The sequence below is a fragment of the Pelobates fuscus genome, chromosome 2, assembly GCF_036172605.1.
Source record: "Pelobates fuscus isolate aPelFus1 chromosome 2, aPelFus1.pri, whole genome shotgun sequence".
Classification (NCBI taxonomy): Eukaryota; Metazoa; Chordata; class Amphibia; order Anura; family Pelobatidae; genus Pelobates; species Pelobates fuscus.
The window spans coordinates 365829151-365851358 of NC_086318.1; the positions used below are offsets into that span (position 1 = coordinate 365829151).

The following is a 22208-nucleotide window of genomic DNA, read 5'->3' on the forward strand; positions in this document are numbered from 1 at the left end:
CAGGTATGATATTGGGGACAGGGGACAACCCTGTCTTGTTCCATTTGTTAACTGGAACCATTCGGAAGAAAATCCGCTTCCCACTACCCTAGCCGTTGGAGTTGTATATAAAGCCATGATAGCCCTGGTGATATTACCTTGAATTCCAAAGCCAGATAGGGCTTTCTCCAGAAACTCCCACCTTACCCTGTCAAAGGCCTTTTCGGCATCTAATGACAGGGCAAGGAGGGGGATCTTGTGTCTGGTTGCCAAATCTGCCACATCTATAAATCTCCTAATATTAGAAGTTGGGGCTCTACTGGATATAAACCCCACCTGGTCTTGATGAATAATACTTGTTATTACATTAGATAACCTGTCTGCTAAAACAGAAGAGTAGATTTTAATATCGCTGTTAAGTAATGAAATAGGTCTATAATTTATTACTAATTCCAAATTTTTCCCAGGCTTTGGAATTGGAACTATGTGGGCTTTTAACAGTTTGCTGGGGATATTTCCGTATGACATAAAGTCATTAAATAGTTTGGTAAGAGGTTCTATTATATTACCCCTAAAGGTTCTATAAAAGCAGTTACTAAACCCGTCAGGTCCTGGTGCTTTTTTTGATTTTAATTTTTTAATTGCAGATTCTACTTCATTTTGTAAGACAGGTTCATTTAATACTTCCAGTTGAGCCTCTGTTATACACGGGAGTTTGAGTTCTGTAAAGAATTTGGAAATATCATCAGTATTGTTTCCCCCGGGTAGATTATATAGTTCTGCGTAATATTTTTGAAATGCGTTACCGATCTTCTCTGGCGACAGGACTACTTCTTCTCCGTTTATTTTTATTTTAGAAATAATTTTTTTAATTTTTTCCTTTTTTAATCTATTTGTTAGTAGTTTATCCGCTTTATTCCCTTTATAGTACCAGTTTCTTCTTAAACGTTCTAACGCAAGGTTGGATTTGTTTATCAATATATTATTAATACTCTCTTTTATTTTTCTTAATTCTTTACTTATTTCAAACGATATTTTTTTTTAATTCTGTTTTTCCAATCTATCATGATCTATATAAAGTTGTGCCAAGTTTTGTAAGTTTCTTTTTTTTTCCTCTGTGCCCATTTTTATAAAGCTTCCCCTGATTGTACATTTAAACGCACACCAGAGCGTAGATAAGGAGATCTCAGAATTATTATTTTCTCTGAAATAATCTTCTATAGCCTTTTGTATTGTGTCCACATTTTGGGTTTTTTTTAACAAGTATTCATTCAATCTCCAGTTAGATCTAGTTTTGACAAATTCTTCTTTGATTTCTAAAATTAGAGCATTATGATCTGACCATGGGATATTAGTGATCAGAATTTTCTTGACCCTTCTAACAATATTTATTTCTGTCAATATGTAATCTATTCTTGAATATACCTGATGCGGGAAGGAAAAACAAGTATAATCCCTTTCCATAGGATGCCATATGCGCCAAATATCCATAAGACCTGCCTTTTTAATTACCTCGTTAAATTTTTGGGAGGATTGTTCTAACTGTCTCTTGTTCTCATTTTTTTTTTATTTATTTCTGTCCATATCAGGGTCTAGTATACAGTTGAAGTCTCCCATATATATTATTTCCCCTTGTTTAATTTTTTCGACTTTATTCACCAGTTTATTTAAAAACCTTATGGGAGCTTTATTGGGGGCATATAGATTTACAATTGTGTATCTCTGATTGTTTATCTCTCCAATTATTATGAGAGTCCTTCCTTCGTCATCTGAAACTTGGTGAATTAACTTAAAATCTATCTTCGCAGAAATTATAATTGCTACTCCTCTTTTCTTGTTCTTGGGCATAGAGGATCTAAAAATATGTGGGAACTCTTTTGAGCTAAACCTATCTTTGTCATTTTTTAGCCAGTGTGACTCTTGTATTCCACATATATGTATTGACTCCTTCCTAATAAAATCGGTGAGGATAACTCTTTTCTGCGGTGTATTTAACCCCCCTTACATTGAGAGATGCTATTCTAAGCATAACTTAATTCTATCTGACCCCTTTCCCCTCAGTCTGGACAACCAAAAAATAACATAACATACAAGACATTGCACCCCTACATTTAACATTAAAATAAATGGTTCCTTTCCCATAGGAGCCATAAATATCCCTGCGTTCCTTCCCCCTGTATGTCAGGAGGGAAGAAATTTACAGATTAACCACCCTATATGGTTAGGTGATGGGATATACTAACAATTCTATCAAACGTGTAAGAAATCTGCGAGTTACCCTGAGTTCAAGCGGGGATAATAATATGAATGAGAAAAAAAAAAAAAAAGAGAAAGAGAAAAAAAAAAAAAAGAAAAAAAAATTTGCTTTACATTCTTTACCTAGATTCCTTCTCTCTCCTTTCCCCCTGTATTATTTATCTTTAGTGCTCATGTCCAATATTATTTACTTAAAGTGTAATAAACTCTCTCTGTTTATTATTTATTTAATTTCCCTATCCTTCTCCCTTACTATTTATACTAATAATATCTATTTTTTCAGTGCTCAAGTGCTCCCCTCCCTTGAATTTTACTTCTTTTTACCTGGAACAACTATCATATGGATTCATATTTAGAGTCCTGTAGGGACTTGGATCTCATTGCCCTCATAATTTCTTGTTTAAGTCTATATGAGTTTAAAGCTGCAATGACGTCTCTTGGATGCTGGGTTGGAACACACACACACACTGGTATACATTGATACACATATATCAATACTATAGTTGTAATTTACATATCTGTCGTCTTCATTATCCCGCGCGGTATGTAAGCTGGGTGAAGTTAATAATTTCCTCCCAGCGCTGGATGCCGACATTAACCCCCTAAGGACACATGACATGTGTGACATGTCATGATTCCCTTTTATTCCAGAAGTTTGGTCCTTAAGGGGTTAAAGGGGCCGGGTCACGCTGCTAAATGGGTGGACTACCCGATGGACCCCCAAACCCTGCAGGCACTGATGCAGCCACCCCAGCTACAGAGGCGGTAATTTTTCCACTTATTTAAACCCATGTCTGGGTTATCTTTAATTTAAAAGTTACTGGCTGGGTTATTGGAAATGTCACGCTTTTCATTTGTTTAAGAGCAGGGGCTTTCCACGAATCATATTAGCCCATTACTTCCAAATGGACTGAGGGGCAAGACAGGCATTACATATTTACTAGACCTGGGCATCCCTAGTAGTGTAAATTTTAGATGGATTTGGCATACTACAGAGCACCTTACTATTAAGGAAAAGTATTTCCACTGGCACATAGTGCTGGTGGCTAAGAACTCCTGGTAGTTTAATTATTCGAATAGGCACCTACTTACAGGGCCAGACTAGGACAATAATTCGGCCCTAGCATTTTAAGGCAGAGCAGCTCAATAGGAGTCATCATTGGCACGTACTGACCCTAAAGTGGGCATGTCAGGACATTTCCCCTACAGGGCAGCCCATTTGCAGGGCCCTAATAATGAGCACTCACTTGGGCAAAATGTCCTGTGTTTGACACAGTGAAAGCTATTCTAATGATACATGTCTTTTGTGTTTGCTGGTGACTTGTCTCTGGTTTCCCCATGAGTGGGGCACAAACCAGAGATCATAAGAGTGACAGTGTTAAAACAGGGTAGAGTGTGTGTGTATTTGTATGTGTATACAGAAGAGACTACATGTGATGTTGTATCCATATGGAGGTTGCTTATGGTGTTAATGTGTGTTGGGTAGGCTGCATATGGTGCAATGTGCATGTGGGATTGTGTGTATGTCTGTGTGGATGGGGCTGTTCGCAGTCTAGTGTGTGTCTGGATAGTGCAGCAGTGTGTGCCGGTTGTGTGGGGAATAGGGTTGTAGTGTATTCGTAGATAGGGAATATACAGAATGTGTAGAGGGGGTAGGGGATGTAATGTGTATGTGTGTGTGTGTGTGTGTGTAGAGGGACTCTAGTATATGGGAGGATATGGGCTATACTATGTCTGTGGTGGATAGGGGGTGCACTGTGTGGGAGTAAGGGACTTTGTTGTATAGGGTAAGGCTGCACTATGAGAGGTAAGGAGTAGTAAAGGGGTGTACAGTAAGGGTTATGGGTGCTGCACTGTGTAGAGTAAGGGGTTGCACTGTGGGGTTGTAAGGGACTGAGGGCTGCACTGCAGGTATAATGGGCTTTATTGTGTGGGTAAGGAGCTAAACAGTGAGGAGGGGTAGGGGATTGCACTCAGGGGCTATGGGGCTAAGGGGCTACACAGTGAGTGGGTAAAATCCTGTATTGTGAGGGGCTACTGTGGGGAGTAAGACTGCTCTGTGGGGGTGGTAAGTGGCTGCATTGTGGGTGATAAGGGGCTGTACAGTGGGGGGAATGGAGAATGTACTGTGAGGGATAAGGGCCTGCACAGTGGGGTGATAAAGGGTTGTATAGTAGTGGGAAAGGGGCTGCACTGTGGGGTTTAGGGGCTGTACTGTGGAGAGGTGCTTAAAATATTAGCATACAGTAGTAATTAATTATATTAATTTGTTACGATCCCCTCTCTTTGACTTACCTTGGGCCAGGGATGGGAATAATGATCCCCAGTGGTCCTCTTGGGCGCACTGCACCAGCAGCGGTGCTCTTTCGTTGCTTTGGTAACCCACCGCAATGCTCTGATCACTTCAGGGAGCATTTCACTGCATTCTCCCCTGCAGTACATAGGCTTGATCTCCCTGACTACTGTGGAACCCTTTCTTTGCCGACCGCGCAACTTTCTCCTTGCACTCCGACGTGGAGGGGCCGGCAGGGAGAGGATGTGATCTCCCTGGTCGGCCCCAGTTCATGGCCACTGTGACCCATCAGCATTTGCCCTGTTTTCCTGATGGCCAGTCCGGGCCTGCCTACTTACTGGAGTTTAGGGAAACTGAGACTGTGCAAAAACATTTTTTTTTAATTCTAAAAATTAGAATGAAAAGAAATGTGGGGCATTTTAAATTAACGTTGACCTAGTATTAAAAAAAGCAGTGCAGCAGCTAGCTTTGTGCAGCTTCTTTCCATCACAGTCAGTTTGTAAGAAAAAATGCAAAATCAAATAAAAAATCACAGCAGCCAGTTACTTTCACTATTTGCTGCTAAAACCAAATTAAATGAAATCTCACTCACAGCAGTTTACTTCACTGCTGATTGTGAATGAAAAAAAATGACACAACCAGTTAATTCACTGCCTGTGCAAAAAATAAAACCTAATACTGACAGAGCAGTTACCCCACTGCCTGTATAGTTAAAATAAAAGAAAATAAAAACAGTGACAGAGCAGTTACTTCACTGCCTGTACAGATTAACTAACAAACATACAAATAAAAAGAAAAACACTGACAGAGCAGTTACATCACTGCCTGTACAGACAAACACAATCCAAATCTCACTGACACAGCCAGTTACTTCACTGACTGCACAAATCATAGTTTAAAAGAAAGTAAACACTGACTGTGATATTGATGTTACAGCACTATCGCTTTCTAGGTAAACGAAAGGTGACTGGAGTACAACTAAAACGCTGGGCAGGTCTACCCTCATCCCTTTCAGCTTTTTTGGTCTACCCACAGCCCAGGAGACAACGTAACGCCGTAACTTTACCTTTTCTTCACGGTCCCTCGTTGTCAGGGAAAGAGATGTTGAAGAAAATTCACAATGCTGCAGTAGGCTAGGAGAGGGTGTTAAAAGAAAATCCAAGAAACAACTGCCGCTGCTCTGGTGGAATAGATGGAGTAAATGCTTCGTATCGAGATGTTAGGGTCTCCTGTATTACTCGTGATATTAAGCTCTCCAGTGGTGGCTATAAAGAGAAGACATAAGAAGTTACTGTAGTATTTACACATTGTACAACAACACATCCAATAAGAGTTACCATTCCTAGAAAGCAGTATAAGAACACCAATACGGATGTAAAAGATGGCGGAGTGAGATTGCAGAATGCCAAAAGCTATATGGATAAACTGGTGTAATTTTCCTATTATCACAGTGTTCTAGCCATAGTGCCAATGAACAAAAGGAAGAATTAAAGGCTAGATTGCTTCAAGAAACACTATAGTGTTAGGAATGCAAAACTGTTTTCCTAACACTACAGTCTCCCTATGCTTCCACTGCACCCAGGCCATGAGCACTTACCTGATTCCAGCGCTAAGGTCCCTGGGTGCTGGATCGGGCTCCTCTTTCTTCGACCTCAGTGTGATCTGGAAACCTAATGTGGATTAACAGTGAGCCCCACCCCAGCATTAGGCCTTCCACACCGTGCTTTCCTATGAGGTTTTTCAAGATAGTTGGGTACAAAGGGACAGGCACAGCTGTTTGGTTAGGGACAGCGGTGTATGGATATGGCTGGAGTGGACACTTTAGAGCTTGCAGTGCTGCCAAGTTTAGATATTGTTTCCAATTACCCCATAATACTCAGATATACATAGTCCCAATCACAACCAGTAATCCACGGTCACACCATATTAGCCCTTTGATCGTCCCTCTTATATTTTCATAAACTAGTCACTCATTTTGTTACATTGATTTTTCTGGTCTCTGTTTGAAGTTTCCGTATACTTACTGTTCTTAGCACAAAGGGGGGATCTAGCCTGCCAGCCTCCAGCTCATCCCAGTCAATGGACTGGAAGAAAGGATGGAATCGGATGCTGCTAGCTGCCCCCAAGCGCTGAGATGGATTTTTGCACAGGAGCTGCAAATGGAAGAGTAGAATGTCAACAATAAAACCGCCACTGCCTTTATTCATTTACTAAAACACATGCAAACACAATATAGATATCTGTAAATCTGTATGCAGCATCACAAGGTTAAAGGGACATTCTAAGAATCAAAGGTGCAAGATTATTACTAGTACACTCGCTTTTATCTCCACTCGACTTCATATGTTGAATGCAGTGTTTAAGGTTCTCCTGCTCTCAATAGGAGACACTACCTAACCCAGCATCAGTTCCCGATTCTCTCTAGTTTTAGTCATTTTATCACTGTGTTCTTGATTGTTTAGTTGTGTATATATTTTATTTCCTGAAATCCCCTCCTTAAATATTATCCTGTCTTATACGACTATAAGGAATCTTCCCAGCGATGGACTGCTGGTATGAGCTATAAGCATTTGACTGAATTAATTTATCTTTTTTTCGATATTACCATATATAGATACCATTGTCATTTATGGCCATTCCGTGTCACTCTTTGTTAATAGTTTTCTATAAATATATGTTCTCTTTTTTTTTTTAGCTGTGCAAAGAGTAAGATTTTCATAGAATTGTTTTCTTTTTCATTAATCTAGACTGCCGGATCATACACACCTTTTTCACGAGATCTTTGACCTGTTTTCTTTGACACTCAGGGTGGTCTGTGGTGTCATGAAGCATTGTTTGGGCAGCATTTGGATTTTTTGGAAATGCTCTCTTGGCCAGTTTATGAAGGATTAGACCATAGGCCCACCAATCTACTGCAGCATTGTATTTTCTTCCTTTCCGCATCTGCCAACATAATTTCAGAAATTATTAGTCAAGTGTTTCCGTACAGGAAAGAAGGTATTACTGTCAAATATAATGCTGTTCTCATCGTCTGCCTATTAAAATAGGAAACTTATAAAAAATATATATTTCACTACAAATGTGCAATGATTCGGAGCAATATGACTGGTTGGGACAGTATAGACAATCACTGAAGGTGTTTTTCAATTTTAAAGAATTGTCTTTAAAGTTTGCAGGACCTAGCCAAGCACTGTTGCCATCAGCCATAATAAATAAAGATGTTAACCCATGCTCATTATAATATCAACCATAATACCTTATTACAAAGGAGAATAACATGAGCATTGATAGAAATGTTGAATTCTAGTTCTTCATCTTCATAGCTATAAAGATCTGTTTAGCTACAGAGTGATTGTTGCTCTTGGTGAGGTGTAATATGATCAAGTCATGTAGCCTCAAACCCAAACAGTAGCCATGGTCAATCCTACCTCTGGAGCCATATAATCTACAGTGCCTGCGTAACCCTTTGCTTTCCTCTTGCCGTGCATCTCCAGCGCCAGTCCAAAGTCGCCTATCCTGATGTGACCCACTTCATCCAGCATTATGTTCCTTGGCTTTATGTCTCTGTAGAGAGAAATATCATAAGATGTATAGTTTATTGAAGATCTGTCATGAAACAGGTCGTTTACATGGCTTACTAATAGTAAAATACTGGAAGTATGTACAAATCTATTTATGAGCTATAGCCAATCAATGAAATAATGCCCCATCAATTCACAGAGAAATGAACAGGCTGCTTATACCTGAATTTAGGAGACAATTTAAAAAAGGATTTTGTAATTAAGTTTTAATTAATGCAGTTTTGTACATTTCTCTTAATCAGGTGGACTAGAAATGACCATTCTGCTTCTTTCTTTCTTATCCTGCCCTTCCTTTTTTCTGCTCGGCCCCACACGAGTACATGTTTTTCTCAAACGTAAGTAAAAAGCCTCTTCTTCGTGTAAAGTTGAAACGGTTTGTATAATGCCCTCTTACAGGTGAAGTGTGAGAGCAAAAAATCTTAACTCACCTGAGAGAAAGGTAAAAATGTAGCTAAACAATATGGATAAAAAAGGAACAGCACAGTGTAGAGAGAGCAAGCTTATAAATATATCGCTTAACGAAGATGTGTTTACCGATGCACAATGTCGTGTTGGTGGAGATATTGGAGTCCACACGCAATCTCCGCAGCGAGGAATCTAATAAACAAGAATTCAAATATTAATCAACAAAGTATTTAATATAAAATGAACTTACTTCTTAAAATGAGATCTTCCTAAATGAGCTGACCTAGGGAAAATCCACTGTAATAATTTATATATATATAAAATCAGAGCTCTCTCCTGCCTACATTATTCACTTTTCTTACTGTCACATATACTTTTTCTAGTATTACTGGTGTGAATACTTTTTATTATCAAATATGTTTCTATTGCAAACTTCAATAATATTTCTCTGTATAACACGTGTATACCTTGTTAGGACATCTATACCATACATAGCAGGCATCTTCTTATCCCTTTTATTGACTAGCTTCCTTTATATTTGCTATTACTCATTGTGGCAATTTTCCATCCATTTACATAGCTCTTACATGTTCGGTTGTATGCAAAATGTCTTGTGCTTATCTGTTGTTCATATTGTTGCCTAGTGTTATGTGTAAAATCAGTATTATATGTTATGAGTCTATTTAGCACCAGTTGCAGTAGGTTTTTGTCTATTTTGAGCTCCTCGGTATATCTATATCTTTGATCTGCCTCTAATTACAGTTTTTTTTTTTTTTTACCAGCTTGTCTTTCTCACTCTGTACTGTCTATCACTGTATGAACTCACACACCGGCATACTTGCTCTAATTTTACATGTTGATCACTGGTTGCATGCAGCACACACTGTGATTTCACTGTTTACCCTTAGACACTTCAATCACATGCAACCACAGTCCTCTATCTCCTGCATCTCCTCCTATTTGTCGATTCTCGGCTTCTACGTTTGATGATCGATTGGACTCATGTACAGTTATGCTTTAGCTGAGATACTTTAGTAACAAGACTTCACTCTTTCTACCCTTTCCTCCTTGTTTATATGTCGTTGTTTTTATACCCCGACACATTTTGTTATACATTGTATGCTTGTTTCTTAGCAACACTAGGTGTATGTGCCCACACATTTCTACATCATCACGCAACATGGGTTCATACTGAGTTAGCATTTTGTAGAATATTTATATTCAGAGTATATTTATTGTATATATGTTTCAGACTCACTGATGTTCCTAATTTTTCTAAATTCTTTATCTATGGCATTCACCAGTGTCTACCAACCAATGCTAATAGTAGAAAACGTGGTGGTGGGCAGCTGTATATTGTTTATTGATAACTGTCTCCTTTCACTCCCACCCAAATTAATTCCTTTCCAATCCTCCTGTCATTATATACAGTGGCTCGATGTTGAGAATTGTACTTCTGTTCTTTTAATAGAAAAACATTATTTAACATTGTTCCATAAACTTTAATGATATTTTAAATCTGTGAATGTTTATGCTGGGTGATTTGGTCATTATTCAAACTATTAGAATTTTATTTGAAACTTCAGGGTTCCTTTACCGACCCTCTTTTCCAAAAAAAATCTTTAAATGTGACTCTTTCCTCAGCCCTTGTCATATTTCTTCCTGTTAAATCTTCTCATTGCTCTGACCCATATTTCCCCTCTCATCGTCCGGTCTCCATTTTAAGCATTGTCTTTTAAGACTTACATTGCAATGCAAGGTTCCAGTCTGAGGTTTCTTTTCAAGAAGCTGTCAAGATCACCACCATGCAGATACTCCAACACGTAGCATAGATGGGTCTGGTTGACAATAAAATACAATGGGATATACTTCACAACACAAACACTTAAACATCAAAAAGAAAACTTGTTAAAACATATTTCTCGTACTTTGCAATATTTTTTTCTATGGCAATCTAAATCCTAGAGCTGTGAAAAAAAAAAACGATGCTCTGTTTAAGGAACCAACTGTAATGGAGTGCCGTTGATCACTGTGTTTATGCCATTTTGAGAAGAAAAAAAAACATGCGGAAACATGAATGCCTTGATTTATAATCCTTAAAACGTATTAATATTGGAATATATATATACATATATATATATATTTATATTCAAAAAAATAACAGATAAATCAAAATGTAACCCAAAACTGACACTAGATGTTTTCTAAGAGTAAATTTGGAGATACCACTGATCACTCCTGAATAGGCAAATTCACAATTTTTTTTGCTTCCTGTTAGCCTTGAAATATCGGAAATTCAATTCTTCACCTAAGTTTTGAAATATCGAAACTTCAAAGTGCAAGAGTTCAGAATGTTGGCAAATACACAATTATAGCGTTTTGGCATCAAGTTGAGATTGGCGCATTGAAACATAATTTTTGTTCTTGCCAGCACAAACATGATCAACTGCATTGAAACTGACCTGAGAACCCTCTGCAACGACTCCTAGGGTTGAGTGTGCTGATTATCTTTGTTCCTGAGAGATGGAACATTCCTTTGGCACTTTATTTTTAGTGTCACTGGTGCCAGGAATCTAGCAATCCCTCTGACACTGCACTTGAGAGTTCAGCACTTTTAGTGCTTAAGGGACTGAGCATCTCTCTAGTACTGTAACTGCTATTCACATCAAGTTAACAAAATACATAGCACAAACACAATTAATATTGCAAACTTTGAAAGAAATGTTTAAAATATAGCCATGTGAAATATGCAAAGAACACAAAATAAGTACAAATTTGAGCATTCCATATGTAGCCTAATGGATAATGCAAAAATTACTCTTTCTAATTATGAGTTGCTAATCTTTCTTAATCTGGATGGAGATAGTGAACGAGCTAGGTATGGGTTAGAAAGTATAAACCAATTTGCCACAGAAAATTTAAAGCAAACATCTGCAGATATATTGCTGGTTGGTTTGTTAATGGAAAGTTGATTTATGACCATTAAGGAATTACCGGGATCTGAAACGCTCCATAGGCTTTGGTTAGGTAAGGACTTCCGGCTGCCATCTCCCGTTCAGTGAGTGTCCTCTCGCAGGCTTCAGTGAGAAGGTCTTTCTTTCTCACTATTTTCAAAGCCGCCACCTTCTTCGTTGTTTTATCCGATGCCAGGAAGACCTGAATGACACATAAATAAAAAGGCTTTCAGAATGTTGTGTCAATCCTTGTGTGATAACATATCTATTAGCATGATGTATTTAAAGGAAAACTGACACAAATGTTTTAAATGTAGCAAGCTATATTTACCTTAAAGGACACTATAGGCACCCTGACCAGTTCAGCTCATTGAAGTGATTTGGGTGCATAGTTCCAGGCTCCTTGACCCTGCAAAGGTAATTATTGCAGTCTTTAATAAACTACGATAATTACCTTTGAGGGTAAACTCCAACTCTAGTAATTTTCTACCAAACAGCCACTAGAGGGTTTTTAGGTGACATTTGGTCGCCTAACTGATGCTGGACGCCCACACGCTATGCATGAGGACATCCAGTGTCATGTTAAACCCCCTATGGTAGAAATACTAATGCAAGCATGGCCATTGCCGTGCATATGCATTAGGTCTTCCCTGACGGATGACGTCAGCAGGGGAGGAGCAGAGGCAAACCCAAACCAGCGCCGACAGGGCTTTAACTCCTTCTGCAGCATGGGGGTGAGGGCTGTGAGGCAGGGGGAAGCTATGGTGCCAGGAAAACAACTTTGATTTCCTGGCACTATAGTTTCCCTTTAAGAAACCTACGGTGTCGTTATTATATTACAGACATATCTTGTAAAATACATTAGTATTTAGTTTTTTTAGCCTTTCTCCTTTAAACTATCTTTAATATGCCCTATGATCTCATTACACCTAACTTGATAAAAAACACAACAGAGTAGCTGTGCACAAATCCAATCCCTGCCCTGTTTATATACTGCATTCTGTACCAGATATGGCTGATTGAAGCTAATATATCAGATAGATTGTGACAAAAGCATATTCATTCACAGTGTTTAGCATTCTAATGGTATATCTAAACCATTGGCACCACTTATAATTTATTGCAGCGATGGCGAACCTATGGCACGGCTGGCCACCTTCGGGCCCCCACACGAGGCGGGCGGCATCTTCTATAGCACAGCAACCTCGCACTGCTTAGTGATGCCGGGAGCCAGAATATGATGTCAGACCACTCACAAATCCACTCACTCTTTACTTGCTAAGGTGCTCCTCCAGCCTTTTAACAATACATACACTCATAGAAGGGCACTCACTGGCCTTCTTAATTTGCAAACTTTATTCACCAATTGATGTGGAAACAATCAATTAATTGATTACCTTGCGTATCTGCCCCCGGGCCAAATTAAGAAGTAATGCGTGCATGCTCCAGACACAGACACAGGTTTCGGGTTAATGAAAAACTTGAGGAATGTTTATTCTGAGGGGACGGCATGCCCCTTATAAAGCAAAATGACACCATATGCATTGTCAGAGATAACATGGAATAATACATCAATAATTGGAGGTCTCCCACAGATTCCAGCGCCATCTTGTTAATAAGGGTGTTAGTCGATGTCAAGGGGAAACACCCTAGCGGCCATTTTAGGTAAATCACATATAAAGTTGAATAAAGCTGATTGTAGTTATGCTGAGTAAATAGGCATTTTACTAACATAAATTGGGTTAATATTTTTGTCCACAACACCAATGTTCAGTAACTTTACAGTATCATCAGCGTTTCAGTCCTAGTCCGGATGAGGACCAAAACTTTGATGGTATTGTAAAGTTACTGAACATTGGTGAATAAAGTTTGCAAATTAAGAAGACCAGTGAGTGCACTACTTTGAGTGTGTATATATATATTATTTTTTTTTACCACACACGGAGAATATTGCTGTAATTGAACAGAATATTTTTATTATAGTAGCGCACATCAGCTTTAGAAAATACACAGCAAAAATACAAATATCAGCACAAACAATAGCACAAACAAAAAGAGAATCCAGTGCATTGGTTCTTAACAGAGACCCAAATGTTACAAATGATACAGTATTAGCTGGGTGACCCATTGTACAATCACATAATTAACACAGTAACTTCCTGTGTATTGTAGTATGTAAGGAAGTATACTCTATAAAGCTTTATTAAATCTTCAAAATGTGAAAATATCCTCTATTGCACTTTTATTTATTCAATCCATAAAACATAAGCATAGTAAATGTTTTCTTAAGTAGAAATGATTCAGTTTCCATAACAATAGACTGTGATACAGTTTCCATTGACATTTAGTAGAAATGTATCTCTCTCGTTATCCTACTGTATCTTTGAGAATGTCCATCATTCCTATCAGGTCATGTGACCAGGAAGTAGCAATTGTAGTGACAGTTGGAGTGGATTAAACTGGCCATAATTACAGTGAAAAATCACAACAAACACTATCAATTTCCAGTACTACTAACTAAATGACAATTAAATATCCAACAGAGGAACATGTAAGAAATATGGAATATGGAATTTATTCACCAAAGAGTATGTTGATGTCAATTGAGAAGGCAATATTATTTGGGTTAAAATGGGTGAAGGCCTACTTTAAGCTAATTTTTATAATTCTTCCCATTACATACTGTTTAGGGAATTAACCCTCATCTTCCTATTGTTCCTGTGTTACTGTGTAATTGTCTCATTTATTGTACATTTCCCCCCCTTTCATAATATTGTAAAGCGATGCAGAATTAGTTGGCTCTATATAAATGCCAATAATAATAATAATAATAATAATAACCTTGTTTGGTTTTTTTTTTTTTTTTTGTCAATCTTTCTTTTATTAGAGGCAAATAAGATGGGATACAAAAGAGAAATTGGGGGAAACGTTCACATGAATTACAGTACAGGGTCAGTACAGCAAGATTAAATGACATTTCCTGAATTGCGGTGCCTCAATTTTTTTTTTTTAAATGTTTGTCGTTAAAACCTTAGTTAGGGAATACAGGCTATGGATCATAAGATCCGGTAGGTGACATGCTAACATATTAGAGGTCCTACAGTTGGTGTTACATGTGTATATAAGAAGCTCCCAGGTTAAAGTAACAGCGGTGGAACATTTGGTTAAATGTTATAAGTATCGATCAGTTAAATAAAATGCAGGCTATGGATCTGAAGATCCGGTTGGGAACATGTTAAAATATTAGAGGTCAAACAGTTGGTTTCACATGAGTAGACAGGAGGCTAACAATGTAAATCAAAATAGGCAGAAAAGTAGAGAACTTACAGTGCCTGACATATCACTACTCAAAAAAGGTACAGTAATGCTTACAATGTGATTTGCAGAACTTGTGGTGAACTTAATAACATTATGTAGGAATGACAAGCTTTACACCCATGTTGTGGACTGAGGCTTGGGTTACAAAATAAAAATTAGGCTGAAGGTACAGTAGTTTGCTAACTAAGTGACTGTTAAATATAACATGCCGTTAAGTCATTGCTAAAGTAAATGAGCATATTAGATTACATATAACTTCCTCGGCATGTGTCTGAACTAATGATAATTAGGCTGTAACAGATTTATTTAGCAGGAGCTGCATAGGGTTAACTGAGATTAGAGACTGCAGGGGTCTCTCAAAACGGCAAGAAAATGCTCTGTTATGCAAGCTGAGTTGTCCTGCCGCCTGCAACGCTAAGCAGTTCGAGTCCAGTTTAACCCACACCATCTCGGCAGAGAATGAGTGAGGGTCCCATAGTCCCCAGCAAGGCCCCAAACCTTGAAGCTTGGTCTGTAGCTGCATCTGTCTTTATCCTCTTCGGGAGTGGCCTGCACGTGTGGTGGGGTGGTGGTGTCCGTGCTGGTGCTGAGGTGCCCCTGCCCTTTCGGTGCCCACTCCCCGGGTGTCTGTAGGTGGGTTTCGTCGCTGGTGGCGTCGCTGTCGGTCCCTGATATGCTGCTGAGGTCTCGGGACTGTCCTGCGTTTTCTCGTTAAGGGGATGGCATGGGTTCCTGGTTCCCGGATCAGGTGAGTGACTAGTGTGGGGGACGTATTTGGCGTGGCTTCTCTCATGCATATGTGGGTCCGTGCGTTTGTCCATACAGCCAGTCGTCTGTTCAGGTCCGTGGGGTCGCTTGCCGCTGCGGATCGTGGCGGCCTTTCTGGGCGCCTGCGGAGGGTACCTGTAGTGGAGGCGTCGGGTTTTCGGACGGAGCCATGTGGCCACCAGCTTGGCAGCCAATCTGTGAGCCATTCCGCGATCGTGCAGCATTGCCCGGAGGCTCGCGCAGAGCCGATCGAGTGCCAGTAAAGGGTCCGTTGCTTGTCGGGCACGTGTGCTCCGCCTCGTGGGCCTACGATAGACGGCCATCTTGGCTTCGTCTCCGTCTAGAGCCTCCTGCAAGCGGGTTTTCAGGTCGCCAGTTTTCTGTGTGGGTCCATAGATTGCGGGTGATTGGACCGGGTTAACCCCCACCGGTCCTGGGGGGGGAGGAGAGGCCCGATACTTCAGGTGCCGCACGCTTTGATGAGTAGGGAGAGCGGCCGCCTCTCCCCTGCACCGCGTCGTGTAGGCCCCAAGCCTCCGATCTACCGATCCAGCGTTCTTTCCGGGTGTGTGGGGTATCATTCTGCTCCCCGTCTTTGGCGTCGTCGAGTAAGGTAAGTTGGGGTTCAGGGTCTGGGATTGTCCCCCCGTTTTCCGCTGTAAATCAGGACCGGGCTCGGGAGCTCATAGATTGTGCGTCTAGTCGGCTCCCCGGTCAGGCTCCGCCCCCCCCTTGTTTGGTTTTTAATACTGTGCACTGCCCATAGAACTAATCTTAAAATAAAGTAGAGAGAAAATGGGAAGGTGGGACCTCCCACTTGAAAAGTGGGGGGAGGCAGGTTTCACTGAGATTACAACCGATTAAAAAAATCATTCTTAAATAGAAGATATTTTAAATACAATTTTATTAGAAAAATGGTTAAAGGATTTATACCAAGTAATAATGGATGAAAACGTGTGCTAAAATAAAAATGTGTAACAAAAAACAAACAATAAATGAAAGAAAGGGGAGCAGGTCTGGTCTTAATTATACCAGTGCTAGTCTAATTTGTAACGTTACACAGGGTTATGCCCGTATTACTCACCTAACCCTATCTAAACAACAGAATAGGTTTTATAACCTATCTCTGAATCTAATTTTTCAATACATTTTCTAATTGATGCTAAAATAAATTGACATTAAGTTCAATCTTACAGGGGAGCAAACAGAATATATTAATGTATTTTCAAGTTAAAACCAGCAATAGATGAAACTAAGTGACCACAATCAGAGACAAATCACATGTTTAAGCTTTTGAATATAAATCTTTAAATGATTTGATAAGGGTGTACATCCTATAACCAATTATTGAGAATTATATTAATCAATAATGTGTTACATCACCCCTAAAAATTCAGTTTCTTTTGTAAAAAACATATCTGCTGTGTAAATGGATATTTCACAAATTGCGTACCTTTCCATAGCCACCCTTGCCAAGCAGTCGGTGGAATGTAAATCTCTCCAGCGAAAGAGATGAATCCAAAGATGGACCTGGATCTTCTGGAGAGTCGCTGATTTCTTCATTAATTTCCTCTTCACTCGCGCGTTGTTTTCCTTCTTCATCTTTAGGTTCTTCTTTCTTCCTTTTCTTCACCTGTAGCTCTTTCCTGATGTCACTGTCCTTGTTGTCTTCTTTTTGTTGTGTTCTTCCTCTGCTCTCTACGTCTTCAGCGGTCCTCTTCTTCGTCTTCTTACCATCCATGTTTGAGTTTGATGGTTTTAATCCACGAATTGTCGAATAAAAATTTTGCCAACTGTCACCAATCAAAATCCCTCTCAAAAGGTTTGAAGTGAAGTGGCAGGTGCATGAGCCAAGTTCTATGTCATGAGTTCTAAAGTGCTCTGATTGGTCAGAAACTGCATTGTGTTGTTTTTTTTTGTTTATTTTTAAATCCCAATGATTATTATTTTTATTTTTTATTCATCTTTCATAATAAATAATTCATATTTCTTAAAACTCTTTGTAAATGTATAATTTCAAATATATTTTAGGTTTAGTGTTTAGCTTCTCATCTATGTCATTTGTGCAGAGCTGGCAGTAAATATGGCCACCTCAGTAGAGATCTACATGTCCATTTTCTTACTCGGTGTCTGAGTGCGGCACACTAGGCCTTGTTACTGCACCAGGTTGTGTGCGTGCATCCTTTTGACATCTATATTTAATCTGTACAATTGCTGCTCACTTAATTAGGAAATTGTATAGAGGTTTAATATGTACTTAAAAAGGACCTTGTCACCCACGCATTTTGTGAATGAAAGCTCTATTTTGAGTACTCGCTTTGTGTCCGACAGTCTCTTTGGTTATTACTGACCGATGCAGTATATCAGTTCATTCTGATTTGCGGCAGTGCATTTAGGTAACGTGTATGTATTGCCCCACACAAAGTCCTCTATGCTGTTAGCATGTAGCAAATTACCACTTATAGGTATCAGCAATTTAGGGCAAGAAAAGGCAATTTATGCCCTAAAAAAATTATCTTTTGTTTTTTTCTTGTTTTAGTTAAAGGGGCACCCTGAGCACCAATACTATTGCAGCTTAATATAGTGGTTTTGGTGCCTTGGTGCTCTCTTTGTATGGTGACAAGTATAACCATTGCCATTTATGAGAAAAAGTTGTGTTTATGTTTGTCAATCAGTGTGCCTCTAGTGACTGTTAATCATACTGCGTTTAGAGGCATTTCCATGTAAAAACGTGTAAAGTTTTCTTTGTTTGACATCATGATGATGTCAAACGCAGTCAAGTCTCTCCATAGAGAAATACCGTAATGCATCTCTATGAAAATAATCCTATTGCCACTTGCCATGCATGCACAGTAGGATCCTCAATGCTTTTCTATTGAGGGGTGTCCTGAATGTAAAAACCAATAAGAACATTTTAATGTTAAAAGTACTATATGTAATCATAAATGCTGCCTGAGCCTCTATTTATTAGAGATTATGAATGAGGCAAAATATAGTATGCAGGATCTGGACGCCTTACCTGGCAGTCCAGCTTAGTGCTAGCATTGGCACATGCCCCTTATCATTATAAATACTGGCCCCACAGGCAGGGGATTTCAGTAAATGGATTGTCTTGCTGGCCCTAATCCTAACTTGAACCCTAATCTTTTCAAATAGTGTTTTATTATTATTTTATTTTTTTAAGAAAATAACGGTAAAAAAGTGAAAACAATTCATCCACAACTGTATATATAGTTAATGTTAGGGCCACCCAGAACTCCTTGCAGTAGTAATATCACTGCAAATTTGTGATTTCTATGGGAAAAGCAAGTCTTATGGCTTGACTGGTGTGCAGATTTTTGTTTAACATTTAACACAAGAGAAAACAAAGAGAAACTGGAAGCTAAAGGGAAACACTCAATAGGTGGGGTTAACCCACAGTAAACTACCAAAGAAGTAACAGGCAAGAGGAGAAACTGGAGTGCCCTTAAGAAATTAATTAAAATGTAACTTTTATTAATACGATAATAAAAAATGACTGAAAAGTGTTTAAACATCAATAAAGTAATAACATATTGAATGTGTAAAAATTCATCAGCAATTTGTAACCCCGTGTGTCTAGGACAGCGTAGTGCCTCAATCCTAGCACCTAAGGATCTAAAGTGATGAAGTAACAGATATTAAGTGTATAAAGATTAATCAGCAGATTTAGACAACAAATGTCCAGGACGGCATGGTGTCTCAAACCTAGCACATAAAGATATCTAAAGTTGTAAACCGAACATAATTGTGGTAAAATACTACATATAAAAGTTCAGTTTAAACATGCAGATGGATCAAACATATAGGTATATAATAGATGAAACACACAGAGGATCTGTTCAAAACTTTTCAGAGTGCCTCTGACACATGTTCATTGCAACAAAACAATGTTGCAGTTAATGCTTGGTAAAAGTAGCTAATAATGCTAGATCACAATATAGAGCTTAAATAGCTCTGATGCATATTCATTGCCACAAAACAATGTTGCAGTTCATGCTTGGTAAAAGTAGCTAATAATGCTGATCACACTGTAGAGCTGAGATAGCTCGAGCTGAATCACTCAATCTGTTAGAAAAAGCGGGAGCTAGACTGTCAGGACTAACCTATAATAATAGGTATGGAACTAATACAGCTGCTTATCGGAAAAAGTGAATAGCCACCCATCTCTAGAGAATAAAGAGGATGGAGGCTAGTTCAAAACGTCTGCTCACGAGCTAACAGAAAAACTGCTCAGGATTCATGAAGGAATGTGGAGATACCGGTCAGACTCCACACTTACAGCTGTTGCTGTGAATCCCCGATGGCCCCTGACGCGCGCGTTTCGCCACAACTCATCAGACTTCAGGTGGAAGGGGTTTTCAATCACAATTTTCTCCCCACCATAACCTTTTTGGTTTTTGCTATGTATATATATATATATAAATATATAAATATATATATATATATATATATATATATATAACAAAAAATAGCAGTGACTGGGTTGCACTCACGGTCTTTTGTAGAAAAGGTATAACTTTATTCCATAAGTGGTAGAGAAATCGACGTTTTCGGTCCACACAGGGACCTTCCTCAGGATCAAATGACAGATCCTGAGGAAGGTCCCTGTGTGGACCGAAACGTCGATTTCTCTACCACTTATGGAATAAAGTTATACCTTTTCTACAAAAGACCGTGAGTGCAACCCAGTCACTGCTATTTTTTGTTCTATCTACATCCCCATGGGATTTGGCACCCGGCAAGTATTATTTATACTATTTATTTATTTACTTCAAGCAAGAGTGCATGGAATCTTCTATTTTTGTATATATATATATATATATATATATATATATATATATATATATATAAGAAAATAGGACCTTAAGCCCTTAATGACAGATGACGGACCGGGTCCGTCATGCTGGGGAAGCACTTAACGCCAGATAACGGACCTGTGGGTTTAACGCTGTTGCTGGTGCCTGTGAGTCAGGGGCAGACCAGCAACAGCAAATCGCGATGTCCCAGCCCACGTTGTCACAATGCTGCTGGGATATCAGATCCGCTTCCCTCCACCTCTTGTGGGTTTTTGAAGTGGAGAGAGACAGATCGTTGTTACATTGTGTCCCTGAAGTTAATTAATTTGTTTGAAGAGAGTTCCAAATCCCCTTTACCATGTTCATTTAAAAAAAAATAACCCTTTTCCTGCTGATTGATCACTGCCAGCAGTGATCAAAATACAGATCACAGTACTTTACTGTGATCTATTTTTTATTTATTTTTTACCCTCAGGGGTTAAATTAGATTTTCAAGTAACCTTAAGGAGTTAAATTTTAATATTTAATTGTATTAATTTGTGATTTAGTTAGTTGAGGTGGGTGGAATTTAGTGCTAAGCTGATAAGAAAAGAAAACAAGTAAAAATAAATAAATTAAAGTTTAGTTATTTAGTTAAAGTTTATTCCCTTAATCCATAATGCTTAGGAAGTATAGTGCAGAGGAGGCTTATGCCGACCAACACTGCCTCCGAGAGTGACGCAGGGAGTGATGCAGGCGACAGGGACTGTGTGTAAGATACTGCTGGACCATCAGGAGAAATCGCCGATTCCCCTAATGCTAAAAAAATGGCGCAGATTACTGGGTACCCCCTATTAATTTTTCACCAGAAATCCCAGAGTTCACTGCCAATCCTGGGATACAAGCTGACCTGTCTGGTTATAATGCGCTGGATTGTATGCAGCTGTTCTTGGGAGATTAGATTTTTGGGAAGATAGTCACGTAGACTAATCCGTACGCTGAGCAGTATCTGGCACACAATCAAGAGTCTCTTGTCGCCAGGAAAGAGAGATGGAACCCAACCAGTGTGCCAGAATTGAAACAGTTCTGGGCACTGACAATGCCAATGGGGATAATTAAAAAGCCAACAATTAGAATGTATTGGTCTAAAAACCCCATTTGCAATACCCCCATTTTTTCCCAGACAATAAGTAGTAGGGACAGATATAAAGACATACTGTGATTTATGCACTTTAGTGACAATTCCCCCCAAAAAGTCATCCACAGTATGATTTTCTATATAAAATACACCCTCTAATTGCCCACTTTAACAAAAAAATTGCCACTATTTATAACTCAAAAAATATATATCTCTATTGATGAATCCCTCGTGAAGTTTAGGAGGAAGACTGGGGTTTAAACCATACATCCCATCCAAAAGATCCCAATATGGGATAACATTTTATAAACTGTGTGAAAGTGGCAGTGGCTATGTGTACACCTTCCGTGTATACAAAAGAAGGGATAGCCACCTCGATCCCCCAGGTTGCCCATATATAGTAGGGACAAGTGGGAAAATTGTCTGGGACCTAATCATGCCATTACTAAACAAGGGATATCACTTGTATATTGATAATTTGTATAATAGTATCCCACTTCTAAAAATGCTGCTTTGAGACTGTGACTTGTGGCACTATTCGGAAGAGTCGCACAGGTTTCCCAAAGGCTCTAGAAGAAAAAAAAATAAAAAGGGGGGAAAGAGCAGCTCTCTGCCAGAATGAACTGTGATAAAAGGAGGTGTTCATCCTAACGCAGGGTCGCATCTCGTGGCAGAGAGGAAATTAAACGTGTGCCAGTCTGCATACCACATTACAATCAG

The 22208-nt window shown here is 39.0% G+C and overlaps 1 protein-coding gene across 1 annotated transcript in view; it reads right to left on the reverse strand.

Annotated features, from left to right (window-relative positions):
* The window catches only part of LOC134586350 (protein kinase C-like), a 56805-nt gene extending 39510 nt beyond the window's left edge, over nt 1–17295 (reverse strand). Inside the window, exons 1-7 of the mRNA XM_063441822.1 lie at nt 17008–17295; nt 11509–11670; nt 10261–10382; nt 8644–8706; nt 7957–8092; nt 7295–7471; nt 6553–6681 (exon numbers count right to left, since the gene is read on the reverse strand). Of these exons, the coding sequence (XP_063297892.1) occupies nt 6553–6681; nt 7295–7471; nt 7957–8092; nt 8644–8706; nt 10261–10382; nt 11509–11670; nt 17008–17295 (1077 nt within the window). The remainder of the gene's footprint in view (nt 1–6552; nt 6682–7294; nt 7472–7956; nt 8093–8643; nt 8707–10260; nt 10383–11508; nt 11671–17007) is intronic.
* Between the last annotated feature and the right edge of the window lie 4913 nt (nt 17296–22208).